The 21,854-nt window shown below is 48.8% G+C and overlaps 1 protein-coding gene across 1 annotated transcript in view; it reads left to right on the top strand.

Annotated features, from left to right (window-relative positions):
- The first annotated feature begins 1,018 nt into the window (after nucleotides 1-1,018).
- The window catches only part of LOC147096003 (allograft inflammatory factor 1-like), a 64,784-nt gene continuing 43,948 nt past the window's right edge, over nucleotides 1,019-21,854 (top strand). Inside the window, exon 1 of the mRNA XM_085974968.1 lies at nucleotides 1,019-1,112. Coding sequence (XP_085831094.1) covers nucleotides 1,097-1,112 — 16 coding nt within the window. The 5' untranslated portion in view covers nucleotides 1,019-1,096. The remainder of the gene's footprint in view (nucleotides 1,113-21,854) is intronic.

Raw genomic sequence — 21,854 nt, 5'->3', positions numbered from 1 at the left:
GTTGTTGTTGGGGCGGGGGTGGGGGGCGGTCTCGGGACATCCCAACTAGTGAGAAGGATGCTCTCCAACTGCTGTTGCTAGGCAGCTCATCCCAAACAAGCACGTTTACTGATGTTGCCAAAAGAAATATAAGAGAGAAAGGGGTGGGTGGGGGTGGGGGGATGTAATCGGAGATGGGCTGGGAATGCGAAACTTGTGATATCTCAATGGTTGCTTGTTATATATATGATTGACTTCAATAGAACTGAATATGAGGTGTGTGTTAGAAAAATATCAAATAAAGACTTGAATTTATTCACAACCTCATGACGTCCCAAAGTGCTTTACAGCCAATTCAAAACTTTTTTTTGAAGTCTAGCCACTGTTGTAATGTGGGAAACGCAGCAGCCAATTTGCATGCAGCAAGCCCCCACAAACAGCAATGTGTGAATGACCAGAGGTGTCGGTTGAGGGAGAAATATTGGTCCAGGGCACCTGGGAGAACTCCCCTGCTCTCCTTCGAAATAATGCCATCCACCTGAGAGGGCAGATGGGGCCTTGGCTTAACGTCTCATGCAAAAGACGGCACCTCTGACAGTGCGGCGCTCCCTCAACACGGCGCTGGGGAGCGCCAGCCTAGATGTCGTGCTCGAGTCTCTGGAGTGGGAACTTGAACCCACGACCTTCTGACTCAGAGGTGAGAGCGCTACCCGCTGAGCCACGACTGGCATAACGGGCGGCAAAAGCGATTCCGCCTGTTTTGCGTCCCCAGCCATGTCCAATTTCGCCCCCAAAAATCTCCCCTCCTTCGCCTGAGATCAGCTGACGCAGCACACACCACGGGATCAAACCTGGGTCATTATATTTGGATCACTGCAGCTTAAAGCATGCTCAGGCTGTGTCATTTATTTCAACGAACGTCCTTGTGAAAATTCAGAGAGGAACGTTGCCTTTTTAAGTGGAGAAAAAAAAATTGAAGTGTAAGCATCTATCAGTGACATCACCAGAAGGAAGTTAAACTTTTTTGTGGACTCAGTGTTTCCTGATCGTTTTTTTTTTTTTTAAACCCACAGTTACTGTCCTAAGAGAGATAGAGTGAAAGAAAAACAAAAGCCTGATGATGGATCCTCAAGGTAGGAAAAATTAACGCTCTCGGTCTGTTCTTTTTAGGTGCTGATGGGTCTACGGTGTATTTTCAACAGTTTCTGCTTTGATTTTGGATTTCCAGCATTCTCTTGATCAGTTGATTCTGCCGATATTTATTTGTAATCCTGTCGCTTGCCATAATCGCCTCTGTGAGCCACCCTTTAAGTAAAGGAAAGGCATGGTTACTGCTGCAGATTTCTCGCGCGAAAGAAAGACATGCATTTATACAGAAAGACTTGCATTTATACAGTGCCTTTCACAATCTCAGCATGTCCCTAAGCGCTTCACCGCCGAGGAAGTACTTCTTGAAGTGCAGTCGCTGTTGTAATGTAGGAAAACGTAGCAACCAATTTGCACACAGCAAGCTCCCACAAACAGCAATGTGATAATGGCCAGATCATCTGTTTTTTTAGTGATGTTGGTTGAGGAATAAATAGATAAACACTGGGGAGAAGTCGCCTGCTTTTCCTTGAAATAGTGCCGTGGGATCTTTTACATTCACCTAAGAGGGCAGGCAGAGCCTCGGTTTAACATCCACATCCAAAAGACGGCACCTCCAACAGTGCCGCTCTACCTTCAGTACTAGCAACTGGGAGTGTCAGCCTAGATTATGTGCTTAGGTTTCTGGAAGTGGGACTTGAGCCCACAACCATCTAGTGTCAGAGGCAAGAGCGCTACCCACAGAGCTACGCCTCATCCGAAAGGCGACACCTCCGACAGGTGCCTCCATCTGCTGCTTCTGCCTCCACTTCCCTGAGCCCCATTGTTGTTTAACAACCACAATAGCAAGACACCCAGTCCAGTGACGGGCATCATTTTTAATGATATTGTGCCAATCGTAATCTGGAAATAAAAAGCAAGACTTGCATTTATATAGCACCTTTCATGACCTCAGAACCTCCCAAAGCATTTTACAGACAATTTTTTTTTTAATTCGCTAATGCGATCTGGGCGTCGCTGGCAAGGCCAGCATTTATTGCCCATCCCTAGTTGCCCTTGAGAAGGAGGTGGTGAGCTGCCTTCTTGAACCGCTGCAGTCCGTGTGGTGAAGGTGCTCCCACAGTGCTGTTAGGGAGGGAGTTCCAGGATTTTGACCCAGCGATGATGAAGGATCGGCGATATACTTCTAAGTCAGGATGGTGTGTGACTTGGAGGGGAACTTGGAGGTGGTGGTGTTCCCATGCGCCTGCTGCTCTTGTCCTTCTAGGTGGAAGAGGTCGCGGGTTTGGGAGGTGCTGCCGAAGAAACCTTGGCGAGTTGCTGCAGTGCATCTTGTAGATGGTACACACTGCAGCCACGGTGCGCCAGTGGTGGAGGGAGTGACTGTTTGTTTATGGTGGTGGATGGGGTGTCAATCTGCTTTGTCCTGGATGGTGTCGAGCTTCTTGAGTGTTGTTGGAGCTGCACTCATCCAGGCAAGTGGAGAGGATTCCATCACACTCCTGACTTGTGCCTTGTAGATGGTGGAATGACTTTGGGGAGTCAGGAGGTGAGACACTCACTGCAGAATACCCAGCCTCTGACCTGCTCTTGTTGCCACAGTATTTATGTGGCTGGTCCAGTTAAGTTTCTGGTCAATGGTGACCCCCCAGGATGTTGATGGTGGGGGATTCAGCAATGGTAATGCCGTTGAATATCAAGGGGCGGTGGTTAGACTAGTACTAGCCAATGAAGTACTTTTGAAGTGCAGTCACTTGTGAGGTAGGAAACGTGGCTGTCAATTCGCACCCAGCCAGGTCCCACCACCAGCAATGTTAAAATGACAAGATTATCTGGTTTTAGTGATGTTGATTGAGGGATAAATATTGGCCCCAGGACACCGGGGATATCTCCCCTGCTCTTCTTTGATATAGTCCCATGGGATCTTTTACGTCCACCTGAGTGACACCTTCCACATCTCAGTGTTTACCGCAAGTGAAATAGAAATGTTAATGGATTAAAATTTACGTTAAAAATACTTCCACTCCATGTCTAACAGAAGAATCTCCATGCTACTTGCAATTGTTTTTGCCACTTTGTGTATACTTTTGAAGGACAAGGTGTTGCAGGTTTGTTTTTGTGCAAGCTACGAAAATACTAGCAACTTTGCAGAAGGAAATATATTCAAAAGTGTTGCAGTAGGGAAAACAACTCAAGAGTTGCAACATTTCTAAAAGGTTGTTTCCTTTGCTCATTCGTCTGACGCGCTGCATAAACCCATGATTTTCTGTCGTGCTCCCGTTGTCGTTCCGAACCAAAAGTTAACAACAACAACAGCGTGCATTTATATAGTGCCTTTAACATAGTAAAACATCCCAAGGCGCTTCACTGCAGCGATTGTCAGACAAAGATTGACACCAAGCCACTTAACGAGATATTAGGGACACGTGACCAAAAGCTTGGCCAAAGAGGTAGGTATTAAGGAGCGTCTTAAAGGAGGAGAGAGAGAGGCGGAGAGGTTTAGGGTGGGAATTCCAGAGCTTAGGGCCCTGGCAGCTGAAGTGACAACACTTCAAAAGTACTTCATTGGCTGTGAAGTGCTTTGGGAAATCCTGAGGTCATCAAAGGCGATAAATACATTTTTTTTTCTTTCTCTCTTTCTCTCTTTCTTTCTTTTCCTTTCTTTCTTTCTTTTCCCATCCTTCCTTTCTTTCTTTCTTTCTTTCTCTTTCCTTTCCCATCCTTCCTTCCTTCCTTTCTTTCTTTTCCCATCCTTCCTTTCTTTCTTTCTTTCTTTTCCCATCCTTCCTTTCTTTCTTTCTTTCCTTTCCCATCCTTCCTTTCTTTCTTTCTTTTCCCATCCTTCCTTTCTTTCTTTCTTTCTTTTCCCATCCTTCCTTCCTTTCTTTCTTTCTTTCTTTTCCCATCCTTCCTTTCTTTCTTTCTTTTCCCATCCTTCCTTTCTTTTTCTTTTCCCATCCTTCCTTTCTTTCTTTCTTTCTTTCTTTTCCCATCCTTCCTTTCTTTCTTTCTTTCTTTTCCCATCCTTCCTTTCTTTTTCTTTTCCCATCCTTCCTTTCTTTTTCTTTTCCCATCCTTCCTTTCTTTCTCTTTCCTTTCCCTTCCTTCCTTCCTTTCTTTTTCCCATCCTTCCTTTCTTTCTTTCTTTTCCCATCCTTCCTTTCTTTCTTTCTTTCCTTTCCCATCCTTCCTTTCTTTCTCTTTCTTTTCCCATCCTTCCTTTCTTTCTTTCTTTCTTTCTTTTCCCATCCTTCCTTTCTTTCTTTCTTTTCCCATCCTTCCTTTCTTTCTTTCTTTCTTTCCTTTCCCATCCTTCCTTTCTTTCTTTCTCTTTCCTTTCCCATCCTTCCTTCCTTTCTTTCTTTCCTTTCCCATCCTTCCTTTCTTTCTTTCTTTCCTTTCCCATCCTTCTTTTCTTTCTTTCTTTCTTTCTTTTCCCATCCTTCCTTTCTTTCTTTCTTTCCTTTCCCATCCTTCCTTTCTTTCTTTCTTTCCTTTCCCATCCTTCCTTTCTTTCTTTCTCTTTCCTTTCCCATCCTTCCTTCCTTTCTTTCTTTCTTTTCCCATCCTTCCTTTCTTTCTTTCTTTCTTTCTCTTTCCTTTCCCATCCTTCCTTCCTTCCTTTCTTTCTTTTCCCATCCTTCCTTTCTTTCTTTCTTTCTTTTCCCATCCTTCCTTTCTTTCTTTCTTTCCTTTCCCATCCTTCCTTTCTTTCTTTCTTTTCCCATCCTTCCTTTCTTTCTTTCTTTCTTTTCCCATCCTTCCTTCCTTTCTTTCTCTTTCTTTCTTTCTTTTCCCATCCTTCCTTTCTTTCTTTCTCTTTCTTTTCCCATCCTTCCTTTCTTTCTTTCTTTTCCCATCCTTCCTTTCTTTTTCTTTTCCCATCCTTCCTTTCTTTCTTTTTCTTTCTTTCTTTCTTTTCCCATCCTTCCTTTCTTTCTTTCTTTCTTTTCCCATCCTTCCTTTCTTTTTCTTTTCCCATCCTTCCTTTCTTTTTCTTTTCCCATCCTTCCTTTCTTTCTTTCTTTCCTTTCCCTTCCTTCCTTCCTTTCTTTTTCCCATCCTTCCTTTCTTTCTTTCTTTTCCCATCCTTCCTTTCTTTCTTTCTTTCTTTTCCCATCCTTCCTTTCTTTCTTTCTTTCTTTTCCCATCCTTCCTTTCTTTCTTTCTTTCCTTTCCCATCCTTCCTTTCTTTCTCTTTCTTTTCCCATCCTTCCTTTCTTTCTTTCTTTCTTTCTTTTCCCATCCTTCCTTTCTTTCTTTCTTTTCCCATCCTTCCTTTCTTTCTTTCTTTCTTTCCTTTCCCATCCTTCCTTTCTTTCTTTCTCTTTCCTTTCCCATCCTTCCTTTCTTTCTTTCTTTCCTTTCCCATCCTTCCTTTCTTTCTTTCTTTCCTTTCCCATCCTTCCTTTCTTTCTTTCTCTTTCCTTTCCCATCCTTCCTTCCTTTCTTTCTTTCCTTTCCCATCCTTCCTTTCTTTCTTTCTTTCCTTTCCCATCCTTCCTTTCTTTCTTTCTTTTCCCATCCTTCCTTTCTTTCTTTCTTTCCTTTCCCATCCTTCCTTTCTTTCTTTCTTTCCTTTCCCATCCTTCCTTCCTTCCTTTCTTTCTTTCTTTCCTTCCTTTCCCATCCTTCCTTTCTTTCCTTCCTTTCCCATCCTTCCTTTCTTTCTTTCCTTCCTTCCTTCTTTCCTCCCTCCCTCCCTTTCTTTCTTTCCTTCCTTCTTTCTTTCTTGTATACAGCAGCAATCTTCAGTCGCAAAGAAACTTAGCCTAGGTATTTGTTTCTTTCGGAGTGAAGGTTTCTCCCGAATGTAAACAACCATTACTTCAAATAACCTTGCTGAACATTTGATGATTGGACTTTGCTTTGTCAGAAAATTGAGTTTGAAACAGTAGCAGGGAAAGATCAGAGAATTAGCAACAAAAAGTTAACAAAGTAAACCCGAATAACCGCCTTAGACCACATATTTGTTATGGGGAAGTGGATGACATGAGCAAGAGCACATTTCTGGCCAATTCCTAGTTGGCCTTGAGAAGGTGGTGGTGGGCCTTCTTCTTGAACTGCTGCAGCCCGTGTGGGGATGGATTATGGGATATCACACCATGGATACTGACCCAGCAACGATGAAGGAATGGCAGTATAATTCCAAGTCAGGTTGGTGCGCAGCTTGCAGGGGAACTTGGAGGTGATGGTGTTACAACAACACTGCTTCTCTTGGTCGATCTCAGTGGTGCAGGCCACAGGGAGGGAGTGGATTCACTGAATCCTGTGGATCGTACATATTGCATCCATAGTGCACCATTGTTGGAGAGTTGGGTATTGAGTCCGGTGCGCAATGTCCCGATCAAACAAACTGCTCTGTCCTTGATGGTGTTGAGCTCCTTGAGTAGTGTTGCAGCTGCACCCATCAGGCAAGGTATGAGTAATCCATCACACTCCTAATTTGAGCCTTGTGGAGAGGCTTTGAGGGGTTCAAGAGGTGAGCCATTCATTGCAGATTGCCCAGCACCTACCCTGCTTTTGTAGCCAATGTGGTGATATGATTGATCCAGCTAAGCTTCTGGTCAGTCATGACCCTCCGAGAACCTAAACGATGATGGTGCCGCTGAAGGTCAGGGTGAGACGGCTGGTATGAATGTTACCTACCGTTTGTCAGCCCAAGCCTGGAATTTATCTGGGTCCCAATGTAGGCAGGCATGGGTTCCTTCATTTCAATGAAGGAATGGCTGTTTAAGTACATTGGATAAATACTTGAAAGCAAAATAATTTACAGGGCTATGGGGAAAGAGCTGAGGAGTGGGACTAATTGGGCAGCTCTATCAAAGAGCCAGCACAGGCACGATGGGCTGAATGGCCTTCTTCTGTGCTGTATCATTCTATGATTCTGTGATTACTGGGGAAGTTGTGAATGGAGATGCATGTTGTGGAATCGTCATCAAACAGCCGCACTCCTGACCTCATTGAGGGAAGGTCATCGATGAAGCAGCTGGAGATGGTTGTGTGAAGGTCACTCCCCCTGTGGAAATATTGTGGTGACACTGAGGGCAGTGATGACCAGCCTCCAACACCCACAACCATCTCCCTTTCCCTTATATATAGCTCAAGCCACTGGAATGTTTTGAGCCCCAATGACCTCAGTTTTTTTTTTTTTAAGAACTTCTTGGGGTCATGCTGCCTCGATGTTGAGGACAGTTACTCTCACTTCTCCCCAGGCATTCAGTTCTTGCATCCATGTCTGGGTTGAGAGTGTGATGTGGTATGGAGCATGGAGGAGTACTGATTCATCAGTTGAGGGCGGGCGGTGGACGGTGACCGGCATGACGTTTCCTTGACCTGAAGGCATGAGGCTTCATGGGGTCTGGAGCTAGATGTTAAAGATTCCCAGGCCATTCCTACCTGACTGTATAGCCAGCTCTGGTGTGTCCATCCAGCTGGTGGGTACAGGACATATCCAGGGATGGTGATGGAGGAGCCTGGGGTGTAGAATGATATTATACTATGAGTACGCCTATGCCAGACTGTTGACTATTCTGTAGGACATCACCCCAATCCCCAGATGTTACTGAGGAAAACATTGTAGTTATCTTGGTTGCAATTGTCTAAGTCTTGTCCTGATATGCTGCCTGGATCATTCCAAATAGGTCCATCTGATTTTCACTTATTTTTGAACTTGGTGTTTACAACTGAGTAGCTTCTAGGCTGCTTCAGAGGGCATCACATGTCAATCATGTAGGATGAGACTGGTGTCACATATAGGCCACACCAGATAACGTTGTCAATCTACCTTCCCCGAAGGACATTGGTGTACTAGTTGAATTTTTACAATAATCTCAAAGCTGTTCTGGTTGCTTTACTGGGATAATATTCAGGTACCATAGCTAGTAGACTATGGGACTGGAACAAAACTAAAGCTCCACTAACAGCTGAAAGGCCCAGGAACAACCCAAAGCCCCATCAACACCCAAGGCCCCAAAAATAGACCAAAGCCCCACCAAAAGCCGAAAGCTCCATCAAAAGTTAAAAGACCCATTAACATAGATAAAGGGAGAACCAGTGGATGTGCTGTATTTGGACTTTCAGAAGGCTTTCGAAAAGGTCCCACATAAGAGATTAGCGTGCAAAATTAAGGCACATGGGATTGGGGGCAAGGTATTGACTTGGATAGAGAACTGGTTGGCGGACAGAAAGCAAAGAGTTGGAATAAATGGATCATTTTCCGAGTCGCAGGCAGTGACTAGTGGGGTACTGCAAGGATCGGTCCTAGGACCCCAGCTGTTCACAATATATATTAATGATCTGGACGAGGGAATTGGATGTAATATCTCCAAATTTGCAGACAACACAAAGCTGGGTGGGAGGGTAAGCTGTGAGGAGGATGTCGTGAAACTCCAGTACGATCTGGACAGATTGGGTGATTGGGCAGAAACATGGTAAATGCACTATAATGTGGATAAATGTGAGGTTATCCACTTTGGTGGCAAAAACAGTGATGTAAGAAAAAGGAGTCTCACACATTAAGTAACTTTAAAGTAAGCTTTAAGCAACTTATAATCACACTATATACAAGAGAGGTCTTCACCATGCCTCTGGTAGAAGCCCCTTACAATACTGAGGAGTTCACTATTTATACCAGTCCAGCAGGAAGTGACATATGACAGGAAGTGATGCATGTACAAAGTTCACAGTTCACAGGAAGTGATGCACATAACTTCCCAGAAGTTATTATTATTATCACAAACAGGAAGGCAGATTATTATTTGAATGGCAATAGATTGGGAGAAGGGGAAGTGCAAAGAGACCTGGGTGTTCTTGTGCACCAGTCGCTGAAGGTAAGCATGCAGGTGCAGCAGGCGGTTAAGAAGGCAAATGGTATGTTAGCCTTCGTAGCAAGAGGGTTCGAGTCCAGGAACAAGGATGTCTTGCTACAGTTGTACAGGGCCTTGGTGAGACCACACCTTGAGTACTGTGTGCAGTTTTGGTCGTCTTACCTGAGGAAGGACGTACTTGCCATGGAAGGAGTGCAGCGAAGATTCACCAGGCTGATACCTGGGATGGCAGGAATGACGTATGAGGAGAGATTGTGTCGATTGGGCTTATACTCACTGGAGTTTAGAAGATTGAGAGGGGATCTCATCGAAACTTATAAAATTCTGTCAGGCCTGGACAGACTAGATGCAGGAAGGATGTTTCTGATGGCCGGGGAGTCCAGAACCAGGGGTCATAGTCTAAGGATAAGGGGTAAGCCATTTAGGACTGAAATGAGGAGGAATTTCTTCACCCAGAGAGTGGTGAACCTGTGGAATTCTCTGCCACAGTGGGCGGTGAAGGCCAGTTCATTAAATATATTCAAAAAAGAGTTGGATATATTTCTTAAGGCTAAAGGGATCAAGGGATATGGGGAGAAGGCAGGGACAGGGTACTGAATTTGGATGATCAGCCATGATCTCATTGAATGGCGGAGCAGGCTCGAAGGGCCGAATGGCCTACTCCTGCTCCTATCTTCTAACCCAAAGACCCACCAAAAACCCAAAGCCCAAGCAACAGCCCAAAAACCCACCAACAACCCAAAGATCCACCAACAACCCAAAGACCCAGCAACAGCACAAAGACCCACCAACAACCTAAAGCCCCATCAACAGCCCAAAGACCCACCAACAGCTCAAAGACTCAATAACACCCCTAGGACCCACCAACAGCCAAAAGCCCCACCAACAACACAAAGACCCACCAACAACACAAAGACCCATCAACAACCCAAAGACCCACCAACAACCCAAAGACACACCAACAGCCCAAAGACACACCAACAGCCCAAAGACCAACCAACAACTCAAAGACCCACCAACAACCCAAAGACCCACCAACAGCCCAAAGACCCATCAACAAACCAAACACCCACCAACAGCCCAAAGACCCACCAAAACCCCAAAGACCCACCAACAGCCCAAAGACCCACCAACACCGCAAAGACGCACCAACACCCCAAAGACCCACCAACACCCAAAAGACCCACCAACACCCCAAAGACCCACCAACACCCCAAAGACCCACCAACACCCAAAGACCCACCAACAACCCAAAGTCACACCAACAGCCCAAAGACCCATCAACAAACCAATCTCCCATTTACTGCTGCCTTCCCCAATCCCCCATTTACTGGTGCCTTCCCCAACCTCCCATTTACTGGTGCCCTTCCCAAATCCCCCATTTACAGGTGCCCTCCCCCAGTCCCCCATTTACTGGTGCCCTTCCCCAATCCACCATTTACTGGTGCCTTCCCCAAAACGCATTTACTGGTGGCTTCCCCAATCCCCCATTTACTGGTGGCTTCCCCAATCCCCCATTTACTGGAGGCCTGCCCAATCTCCCATTTACTGGTGCCCTCCCCAATCCCCCATTTACTAGTGCCCTCCCCAATCCCCCATTTACTGGTGTCTTCCCCAATCCCCCATTTACTGGTACCCTGCCCCAATCTCCCATTTAGTGGTACCCTGCCCCAATCTCCCATTTACTGGTGCCCTCCCCCAATCCCCCATTTACTGGTGCCCTCCCCAATCCCCCATTTACTGGTGTCTTCCCCAATCCCCCATTTACTGGTACCCTGCCCCAATCTCCCATTTAGTGGTACCCTGCCCCAATCTCCCATTTACTGGTGCCCTCCCCCAATCCCCCATTTACTGGTGCCCTCCCCAATCCCCTAATTACTGGTGCCTTGCCCAATCCCCCGTTTACTGGTGCTTTCCCCAATCCCCCATTTACTGGTGCCCTTCCCCAATCCCCCAAAGACCCATCAACAACCCAAAGAACCACCAACAACCCAAAGACTCAATAACGCCATAAAGACCCACCAACAGCACAAAGATCCATCAACAAACCAATCCCCCATTTACTGGTGCCATTACCCACTCCCCCAGTTACTGGTGCCTTCCCAAACTCCCATTTACTGGTCCCCTGCCCCAATCCCCCATTAACTGGTGCCTTCCCCAATCTCCCATTCACTGGTCCCCTGCCCCAATCCCTCATTTACTGGTGCCTTCCCCAATCTCACATTTACTGCTGCCTTCCCCAATCCCCCATTTACTGGTGCCCTCCCCCAATCCCTCACCTACTGCAGCCTTCCCCAATCTCCCATTCACTGGTCCCCTGCCCCAATCCCACATTTACTGGTGCCTTCCCCAATCTCACATTTACTTGTCACCTGCCCAAATCCCCCATTTAGAGGTGCCTTCACCAATCTCCCATTTACTGGTGCTCCCCCAATCCCCATTTTACTGTTGCCTTCCCCAATCTCCCATTTACTGATGCCCTGCCCCAATCCCCCATTTACTGGTGCCTTCCCAAATCCCCCATTTAGCGGTGCCCTTCCCCAATCCCCCAAGGACTCACCAACAACCCAAAGAACCACCAACAACCCAAAGAACCACCAACAACCCAAAGATCCACCAACAGACCGAAGAGCCAACAATAGCCCAGAGTCACACCAACAGCCCAAAGACCCCCCAACAGCCCAAAGACCCACCAACAGCCCAAAGACCCACCAACAGCCCAAAGACCCACCAACAGCCCAAAGACCCACCAACAGTGCAAAGTACCACCAAAAGCCCAAAGACCCACCAACAACCCAAAGACCCACGAAAAACCAATCTCCCATTTACTGGTTTCCATCCCCAATCCCCCATTTACTGATGTCTTTCCCAAATCCCCCATTTACTGGTGCCCTTCCCAAATCCCCCATTTACTGGTGCCCTTCCCCAATCACTCATTTACTGTTGCCTGCCCCAATCCCCCATTTACTGGTGCATTCCCCAATCTCCCATTTACTGGTACCTTTCCCAATCCCCCATTTACTGGTACCTTTCCCAATACCCCATTTACTGCTGCCTTCCCAATCCCCCATTTACAGGAGCCATTCCCCAATCACCCAAAGACCCACCGACAGCCCAAAGACCCACCGACAGCCCAAAAACACACCAACACCCCAAAGACCCACCAACAACCCAACGAGCCACCAACAACCCAAAGACCCACCAACACCCCAAAGACCCACCAACAGCCCAAAGACCCACTAACAGCCCAAAGACCCACCAACAGCCCAAAGACCCACTAACAGCCCAAAGACCCACCAACAGCCCAAAGACCCACCAACAACCCAACGAGCCACCAACAACCCAAAGTCACACAAACAGCCCAAACACCCACCGACAACCCAAAGACCCACCAACACCCCAAAGACCCACTAACAGCCCAAAGACCCACCAGCAGCCCAAAGATCCACCAACAACCCAGAGACCCACCAACAACCCAGAGACCCACCAACAACCCAGAGACCCACCAACAACCCAGAGACTCACCAACAACCCAAAGACACACGAACAGCCCAAAGACCCACCAACAACCCAAAGTCCCATGAACAGCCCAAAGACCCACCAACACCCCAAAGACCCACTAACAGCCCAAAGACCCACCAGCAGCCCAAAGATCCACCAACAACCCAGAGACCCACCAACAACCCAGAGACTCACCAACAACCCAGAGACTCACCAACAGCCCAAAGACCCACCAACAACCCAAAGTCCCATGAACAGCCCAAAGACCCACCAACAACCCAAAGACCCATCAACAAACCAATCTCCCAGTTACTGGTGCCCTTCCCCAATCCCCCAAAGACCCACCAACAACCCAAAGACACACGAACAGCCCAAAGACCCACCAACAACCCAAAGACACACGAACAGCCCAAAGACCCACCAACAACCCAAAGACCCATGAACAGTCCAAAGACCCACCAACATCCCAAAGACCCACCAACAACCCAAAGACCCATCAACAAACAAATCTCCCATTTGCTGGTGTCCTTCCCCAATCCCCCATTTACTGGTGCCTTCCCCAACCCCCCATTTACTGTTGCCTGCCCCAATCCCCTATTTAATTGTGCCCTTCCCAAATCCCCATTTACTGGTGCCCTGCACCAATCCCTCATTTACTGGTACCTTCCCCAATCTCCCATTTACTGGTGCCCTGCCCCAATCCCCCATTTACTAGTGCCCTCCCCCAGTCCCACATTTACAGGTGCCCTTCCCCAATCCATCATTTATTGGTGCCTTCCCCAAAACCCATTTACTGGTGCCATCCCCAATCTCCCATTTACTAGTGTCTTCCTCAATCTCCCATTTACTGGTGCCATTCCCCACTCCCCCAGTTACTGGTGTCTTCCCAATCTCCCATTTACTGGTTCCCTGCCCAAATCCCCCATTTCCAGGTGCCTTCCCCAATCTCCCATTTACTGGTGCCCTCCCAAGTCCCCCATTTACTGGTGCCCTGCCCAATCCCCCATTTACTGCTGCCCTCCCCAATCCCCCATTTACAGGTGCCCTCCCCAATCCCCCATTTACTGGTGCCTTCCCAAATCTCCCATTTACTGGTGCCTGCCCCCAATCCCCCACTTACAGGTACCTTCAACAATCCACCATTTACTGATGTCCTCCCCCAATACTCCATTTACTGGTTCACTGCCCCAATCCCCCATTTACTGGTGCCCTCCCCCAATCCATCATTTACTGGTGCCATCCCCAAACCCCCATTTACTAGTGTCTTCCTCAATCTCCCATTTACTGGTGCCATTCCCCACTCCCCCAGTTACTGGTGTTTTCCCAATCTCCCATTTACTGGTTCCCTGCCCAAATCCCCCATTTCCAGGTGCCTTCCCCAATCTCCCATTTACTGGTGCCCTGCCCAACCTCCCATTTACTGCTGCCCTCCCCAATCCCCCATTTACAGGTGCCCTCCCCAATCCCCCATTTACTGGTGCCTTCCCAAATCTCCCATTTACTGGTGCCTGCCCCCAATCCCCCACTTACTGGTACCTTCCCCAATCTCCCATTTACTGGTGCCTACCCCAATCCACCATTTACTGATGTCCTCCCCCAATACTCCATTTACTGGTTCACTGCCCCAATCCCCCAATTAGTGCTGCCTTCCCCATTCTCCCATTTACTGGTACCTTCCCCAATCCCCAATCTACAGGAGCCCTCCACCAATCTCCCATTTACTGGAGCTCACCTCCAATCCCCCATTTACGGGTGCCCTGCCCCAATCCCCCAAAGATGCACCAACAATCCAAAGAACCACCAAAAGCCCAAAGACCCACCAACAGCCCAAAGACCCATCAACAACCCAAAGATCCACCTACAGCCCAAAGACCCAACAACATCCCAAAGACCCACCAAAAACCCAAAGACCCACCAACAGCCCAAACTCCCACCAACAGCCCAAACACCCACCAACAGCCCGAAGATCCACCAACAACCCAAAGACCCACCAATAACCCAAAGACCCACCAACAGCCCGAAGACCCACCAACAACCCAAAGACCCACCAACAGCCCGAAGACCCACCAACAGCCCGAAGACCCACCAACAACCCAAAGACCCACCAACAACCCAAAGACCCACCAACAGCCCGAAGACCCACCAACAACCCAAAGACCCACCAACAACCCAAAGACCCACCAACAACCCAAAGACCCACCAACAACCCAAAGACCCACCAACAGCCCGAAGACCCACCAACAACCCAAAGGCCCACCAACAACCCAAAGACCCACCTACAACCCAAAGACCCACCAACAACCCAAAGGCCCACCGACAGCCCAAAGACACACCAACAGCCCAAAGACACACCAACAACCCAAAGGCCCACCGACAGCCCAAAGGCCCACCGACAGCCCAAAGACACACCAACAGTACAAAGACACACCAACAGTACAAAGACCCACCAACAGCCCAAAGACACACCAACAGCCCAAAGACACACCAACAGCCCAAAGACACACCAACAGCCCAAAGTTCCACCAACAGCCCAAAGTTCCACCAACAGCCCAAAGACCCACCAACAGCCCAAAGACACACCAACAGCCCAAAGACACACCAACAGCCCAAAGATGCACCAACAGCCCAAAGGCCCACCGACAGCCCAAAGACACACCAACAGTACAAAGACACACCAACAGTACAAAGACACACCAACAGTACAAAGACACACCAACAGCCCAAAGACACACCAATAGCCCAAAGACCCACCAACAGCCCAAAGACCCACCAACAGCCCAAAGTTCCACCAACAGCCCAAAGACCCACCAACAACCCAAAGAACGAAAAACAGCCCAAAGATCCACCAACAAACGAAAGACCCACCAACAGCCCAAAGACCCACCAATAACCCAAAGGTCCACCAACAACCCAAAGACCCACCAACAACCCAAAGAACCACCAACAACCCAAAGACCCACCAACAACCCAAAGAACCACCAACAACCCAAAGACCCATCAACAAACCAATTTCCCATTTACTGGTGCCCTTCCCTATTCCCGCATTTACTGGTGTCTTCCCCAACCCCCCATTTACTGGTGCCTTCCCCAACCCCCCATTTACTGGTGCCTTCCCCAACCCCCCATTTACTGGTGCCTTCCCCAACCCCCCATTTACTGGTGTCCTTCCCCAATCTCCCATTTACTGCTGCCTTCCCCAATCTCCCATTTACTGGTGTCCTTCCCCAATCTCCCATTTACTGGTGCCTTCCCCAACCCCCCATTTACTGCTGCCTTCCCCAATCTCCCATTTACTGGTGTCCTTCCCCAATCTCCCATTTACTGGTGTCCTTCCCCAATCTCCCATTTACTGGTACCTTCTCCAATCCCCCATTTACTGGTGTCCTTCCCCAATCCCCCATTTACTGGTACCCTTCCCCATCACTCGTTTACTGTTGCCAGCCCCAATCCCCCATTTACTGATGTCCTTCCCCAATCCCCCATTTACTGTTGCCTGCCCCAATCTCCCATTTACTGATGTCCTTCCACAATTCCCCATTTACTGGTGTCCTTCCCCAATCCCCCATTTACTGGTACCTTCCCCAATCCCCCATTTACTGGTGTCCTTCCCCAATCTCCCATTTACTGGTGTCCTTCCCCAATCCCCCAATTACTGGTACCTTCCCCAATCCCCCATTTACTGGTACCTTCCCCAATCCCCCATTTACTGGTGTCCTTCCCCAATCTCCCATTTACTGATGTCCTTCCCCAATCCCCCATTAACTGTTGCCTGCCCCAATCCCCCATTTACTGTTGCCTTCCCCAATCTCCCATTTACTGGTACCTTCCCCAATCCCCCATTTACTGGTGTCCTTCCCCAATCTCCCATTTACTGATGTCCTTCCCCAATCCCCCATTAACTGTTGCCTGCCCCAATCCCCCATTTACTGTTGCCTTCCCCAATCTCCCATTTACTGGTACCTTCCCCAATCCCCCATTTACTGGTGTCCTTCCCCAATCTCCCATTTACTGATGTCCTTCCCCAATCCCCCATTAACTGCTGCCTTCCCCAATCTCCCATTTACTGATGTCCTTCCACAATTCCCCATTTACTGGTGTCCTTCCCCAATCCCCCATTTACTGGTACCTTCCCCAATCCCCCATTTACTGGTGTCCTTCCCCAATCTCCCATTTACTGATGTCCTTCCACAATTCCCCATTTACTGGTGTCCTTCCCCAATCCCCCATTTACTGGTACCTTCCCCAATCCCCCATTTACTGGTGTCCTTCCCCAATTCCCCATTTACTGGTGTCCTTCCCCAATCTCCCATTTACTGGTGCCTTCCTGAATCCCCCATTTACTGGTGGCCTTCCCCAATCCCCCATTTACTGATGTCCTTCCCCAATCCCCCATTTACTGTTGCCTGCCCCAATCTCCCATTTACTGATGTCCTTCCACAATTCCCCATTTACTGGTGTCCTTCCCCAATCCCCCATTTACTGGTACCTTCCCCAATCTCCCATTTACTGATGTCCTTCCCCAATCCCCCATTAACTGTTGCCTGCCCCAATCCCCCATTTACTGGTACCTTCCCCAATCCCCCATTTACTGGTGTCCTTCCCCAATCTCCCATTTACTGATGTCCTTCCCCAATCCCCCATTAACTGTTGCCTGCCCCAATCTCCCATTTACTGATGTCCTTCCCCAATCCCCCATTTACTGGTACCTTCCCCAATCCCCCATTTACTGGTACCTTCCCCAATCCCCCATTTACTGGTGTCCTTCCCCAATCTCCCATTTACTGATGTCCTTCCCCAATCTCCCATTTACTGGTACCTTCCCCAATCCCCCATTTACTGGTACCTTCCCCAATCTCCCATTTACTGGTGTCCTTCCCCAATCTCCCATTTACTGCTGCCTTCCCCAATCCCCCATTTAGTCATAGTCATAGTCATAGAGTTATACAGCACAGAAAGAGGCCCTTCGGCCCATCGTGTCTGCGCCGTCCATCAATCCCTGTAAAGTCTAATCCCATTTTCCAGCATTTGGTCCATAGCCTTGTATGCAATGGCATTTCAAGTGCTCATCCAAATGCTTCTTGAATGTTATGAGGGTTCCTGCCTCTACCACCCTTTCAGGCAGTGAGTTCCAGATTCCAACCACCCTCTGGGTGAAAAAGTTCCTCCTCAAATCCCCTCTAAACCTCCTGCCCCTTACCTTGAATCTATGCCCCCTTGTTATTGACCCCCCTACTAAGGGGAAAAGTTCCTCTTTATCTACCCTATCTATGCCCCTCATCATTTTGTACACCTCAATCAGGTCCCCCCTCGGCCTTCTTTGCTCCAAGGAAAACAACCCCAGCCTGTTTAGTCTTTCTTCATAGCTGAGGCGCTCCATCCCAGGTAACATCCTGGTGAATCTTCTCTGCACCCTCTCCAAAGCAATCACATCCTTCCTATAGTGAGGCGACCAGAACTGCACACAGTACTCCAGCTGTGGCCTCACCAGCATTTTGTACAGCTCCATCATAACCTCCCTGCTCTTATATTCTATGCCTCGGCTAATGAAGGCAAGTATCCCATATGCCTTTTTAACCACCTTATCTACCTGTTCCGCTGCCTTCAGGGATCTATGTACATGTACACCAAGGTCCCTCTGACCCTCTGTACTTCCTAGGGTCCTACCACTCATTGTGTATTCCCTTGCCTTATTTGTCCGTCCAAAATGCATCACCTCGCACTTTTCAGGGTTAAATTCCATTTGCCACTTTTCCGCCCATCTCACCAACCCGTTTGTATCGTCCTGTAGCCGGAGGCTTTCCTCCTCGCAATTTATCACCCCACCAATTTTCGTGTCATCTGCGAACTTACTGATCATACCTTTTACATTCTCATCCAAATCATTTATGTAGATCACAAACAGCAAGGGACCCAGCACCGATCCCTGAGGTACCCCACTGGACACAGGCTTCCAGTCACAAAAGCAACCTTCGACCATCACCCTCTGCCTCCTGCCACTCAGCCAGTTTAGGATCCAACGTGCCAAGGCACCCTGGATCCCATGGGCTCTTACCTTCTTGACCAGTCTCCTATGCGGGACTTTGTCAAGAGCTTTACTGAAATCCATGTAAACCACATCCACAGCATTTCCCTCATCCACACACCTAGTCACCCCCTCGAAAAATTCAATCAGATTGGTCAGACATGATTTACCCTTGACAAAGCCATGCTGACTATCCCCGATTAATCCTTGCCTCTCCAAGTGGAGACTAATTTTGTCCCTCAGAATTTTTTCCAATAATTTCCCTACCACAGATGTTAGGCTCACTGGCCTGTAATTCCCTGGTTTATCCCTGCTACCCTTCTTGAATAATGGTACTATGTTAGCTGTTCTCCAGTCCTCTGGTACATCCCCTGTGGCCAGAGAGGTTCTGAAAATTTGTGTCAGAGCCCCTGCAATCTCCTCCTTTGCCTCACACAACAGCCTGGGATACATCTCATCTGGGCCTGGGGATTTATCCACTTTTTGGCCTGCTAAAACCGCTAGTACCTCCTCCCTCTCGATGCTAATATGTTCAAGTATGTCACAATCCCCTTGCCCGATTTCTATGTCTACATCGTCTTTCTCCATAGTGAACACAGATGCAAAAAATTCATTTAAAACCCCACCTACATCATCTGGCTCTACACACAGATTGCCACTTTGGTCCCTAATGGGCCTTACCCTTTCCCTGGTTATCCTCTTGCCCTTAATATACTTATAAAACATCTTAGGATTTTCCTTTATTTTGCTCGCCAGTGTTATTTCATGGCCCCTCCTCACCCTCCTAATTTCTTTTTTAAGTATGCCCCTGCACTTTTTATACTCCTCTAGGGCTTCCTCCATCTTTAGTCTTTTGTAACTGCCAAAAGCCCCCCTTTTTTTCCTAATGCATTTTTGTATATCCCTTGTCATCCAAGGTTCCCTTTGCTTGTTGGTCCCACCCTTGACCTTTACAGGAACATGTTGGCGTTGTACTCTCTCTATTTCCCTTCTGAAAGTCTCCCACTGCTTTGATGTGGATTTTCCTATAAGTAGCTGCTCCCAGTCCACTTTGGCCAGATCCTGCCTTATCATATTAAAATCGGCCTTCCCCCAATTTAGAACCCTTATTTCCGGGCCGTCTTTGTCTTTTTCCATGACCACCTTAAATCTCACCGAATTATGGTCACTGTCACCAAAATGCTCTCCTACTGACACTTCCACCACTTGCCCGGCTACATTCCCTAGAATTAGGTCCAGTACCGCCCCCTCTCTTGTAGGACTTTCTACATGTTGGCTCAAAAAGCTCTCCTTGATGCACTTTAAGAATTCTGCACCCTCTAAGCCTTTCACACTCTGACTATCCCAATTAATATTGGGGAAGTTGAAATCCCCCACTATTATTACCCTATTATTTTCACACTTCTGAGATTTGCCTACATATCTGTTCCTCCATTTACTGGTGTCATTCCCCAATCCCCCATTTACTGGTGTCTTCCCCAATCCCCCATTTACTGATGTCATTCCCCAATCACTCATTTACTGTTGCCTGCCCCAATCCCCCATTTACTGATGTCATTCCCCAATCCCCCATTTACTGGTGCCCTTCCCCAATCCCCCATTTACTGGTGCATTCCCCAATCCCCCATTTACTGGTGTCCTTCCCCAATCTCCCATTTACTGGTGCCCTTCCCCAGTCCCCCATTTACTGGTGCCCTTCCCCAATCCACAGTTTACAGGTGCCTTCCCCAATCTCCCATTTACTGGTGCTCCCCCAATCCCCATTTTACTGGTGCTGTCCCCAATCTCCCATTTACTGGTGCCCTCCCCAATCCTCCATTTACTGGTTCCCTGCCGCAATCCCCCAATTAGTGGTGCCTTGCCAAATCTCGCATTTACTGGTACCTTCCACAATCCCCCAGTTACTGCTGCCCTTCCCCAATCCCCCAAAGACCCACCAACAACACAAAGACCAAGCAACAACCCAAAGACCCACCAATAAACCAAAGACCCACCAACAACTCAATAGCCCACCAACAACCCAAAGACCCACCATCAATCCAAAGCTCCACCAAAAACCCAAAGACCCATCAACAGCCCAAAGACACTCCAACAATGCAAAGACCCACCAACAATCCAAAGACCCACCAACAACCCAAAGACCCACCAACAGCCCAAAAAACCCACCAACAACACAAAGGCCTAGCGCCCCATTTGGGGCGCTGGAGGGCCTAGCGCCGGAGTTATGGCCAGCTTAAAAATTTCCTGGGGCCCTGGAATCGGCGGTAGACCGGTAGCGCTGCGCCGGCACCGATGACGTCATCGGTGTGTGCAGCGTCCCGGTTGCCATGCCGATGGGCCCCAGCGCCGAAATTCAGTTGCGGCCGCCTCGCCCGTGGCAGCCGCAACTAAGACTCTGGCAACAGAGTCTTACACGACTTTGCGCCGGCGCATAAAGGTGGAGCGGCGGCCGGCCGCTTTCCCGCCGGCCGCCTGCCCGCACCTCCCTCCCCGGACTCCCCCACCCCCCCCGCGGAACAGATGCTTCTCGGCTGCGAGCCCGGCACTTCCCCGAGGTGCCGGGCTCATTTTTGTGGCGATTTTACCGGCCAGCGGGCGGGTGCAGGCAGCTCCTCCTTAACTGAAGGAGGAGGCCTGCACTTCCCGAGCCTGCCGCACTGCATCGGGCGCCGCAGCGCCGGAATAGCGCCGCAATGCGGCGCATAGCGCCAGTTTTCAGGCGCAAACACCCTTCAGTAGCGCCGGCAGCCGTTTGGGCGCGGTGCTACTGAATTTTTGGCGCGCGCAGGGGGACTTAGCGCCGGCGCTAACTTTCCGGCGCTAAAGCCCTGGCGCGGCGCCAACTGAATTTCTAGGCCAAAGACTCACCAACAACCCAAATACCCACCAACAGCCCAAAGACCCACCAACAACCCAAATACCCATCAACAAACCAATCCCCCATTTACTGATGTCCTTCCCCAATCCCCCATTTACTGGTACCTTCCCCAATCCCCCATTTACTGGTGCCCTGCCCCAATCTCCCATTTACTGGTGCCTTCCTGAATCCCCCATTTACTGGTGGCCTTCCCCAAGCCCCCATTTACTGATGCCCTTCCCCAATCCCCCATTTACTGGTGTCCTTCCCCAATCCCCCATTTACTGGTGTCCTTCCCCAAGCCCCCATTTACTGATGCCCTTCCCCAAGCCCCCATTTACTGATGCCCTTCCCCAATCCCCCATTTACTGGTGTCCTTCCCCAATCCCCCATTTACTGATGCCCTCCTCAATCCTCCATTTACTGGTGGCCTCCTCCAATCCCTCACTTACTGGTTCCCTGCCGCAATCTCCCAATTACTGCTGCCTTCCCAAATCTCGCATTTACTGGTACCTTCCCCAATCCCCATTTTCTGCTGCCCTTCCCCAATCCCCATTTTCTGCTGCCCTTCCCCAATCTC

This window comes from Somniosus microcephalus, unplaced genomic scaffold (genome assembly GCF_052327205.1).
Source record: "Somniosus microcephalus isolate GS21.2 unplaced genomic scaffold, FLI_Smic_1.0 unresolved_chr1, whole genome shotgun sequence".
Classification (NCBI taxonomy): Eukaryota; Metazoa; Chordata; class Chondrichthyes; order Squaliformes; family Somniosidae; genus Somniosus; species Somniosus microcephalus.
Note: the sequence above shows the minus strand (reverse complement) of the source record. Positions and strands in the feature narration are given on the sequence as shown.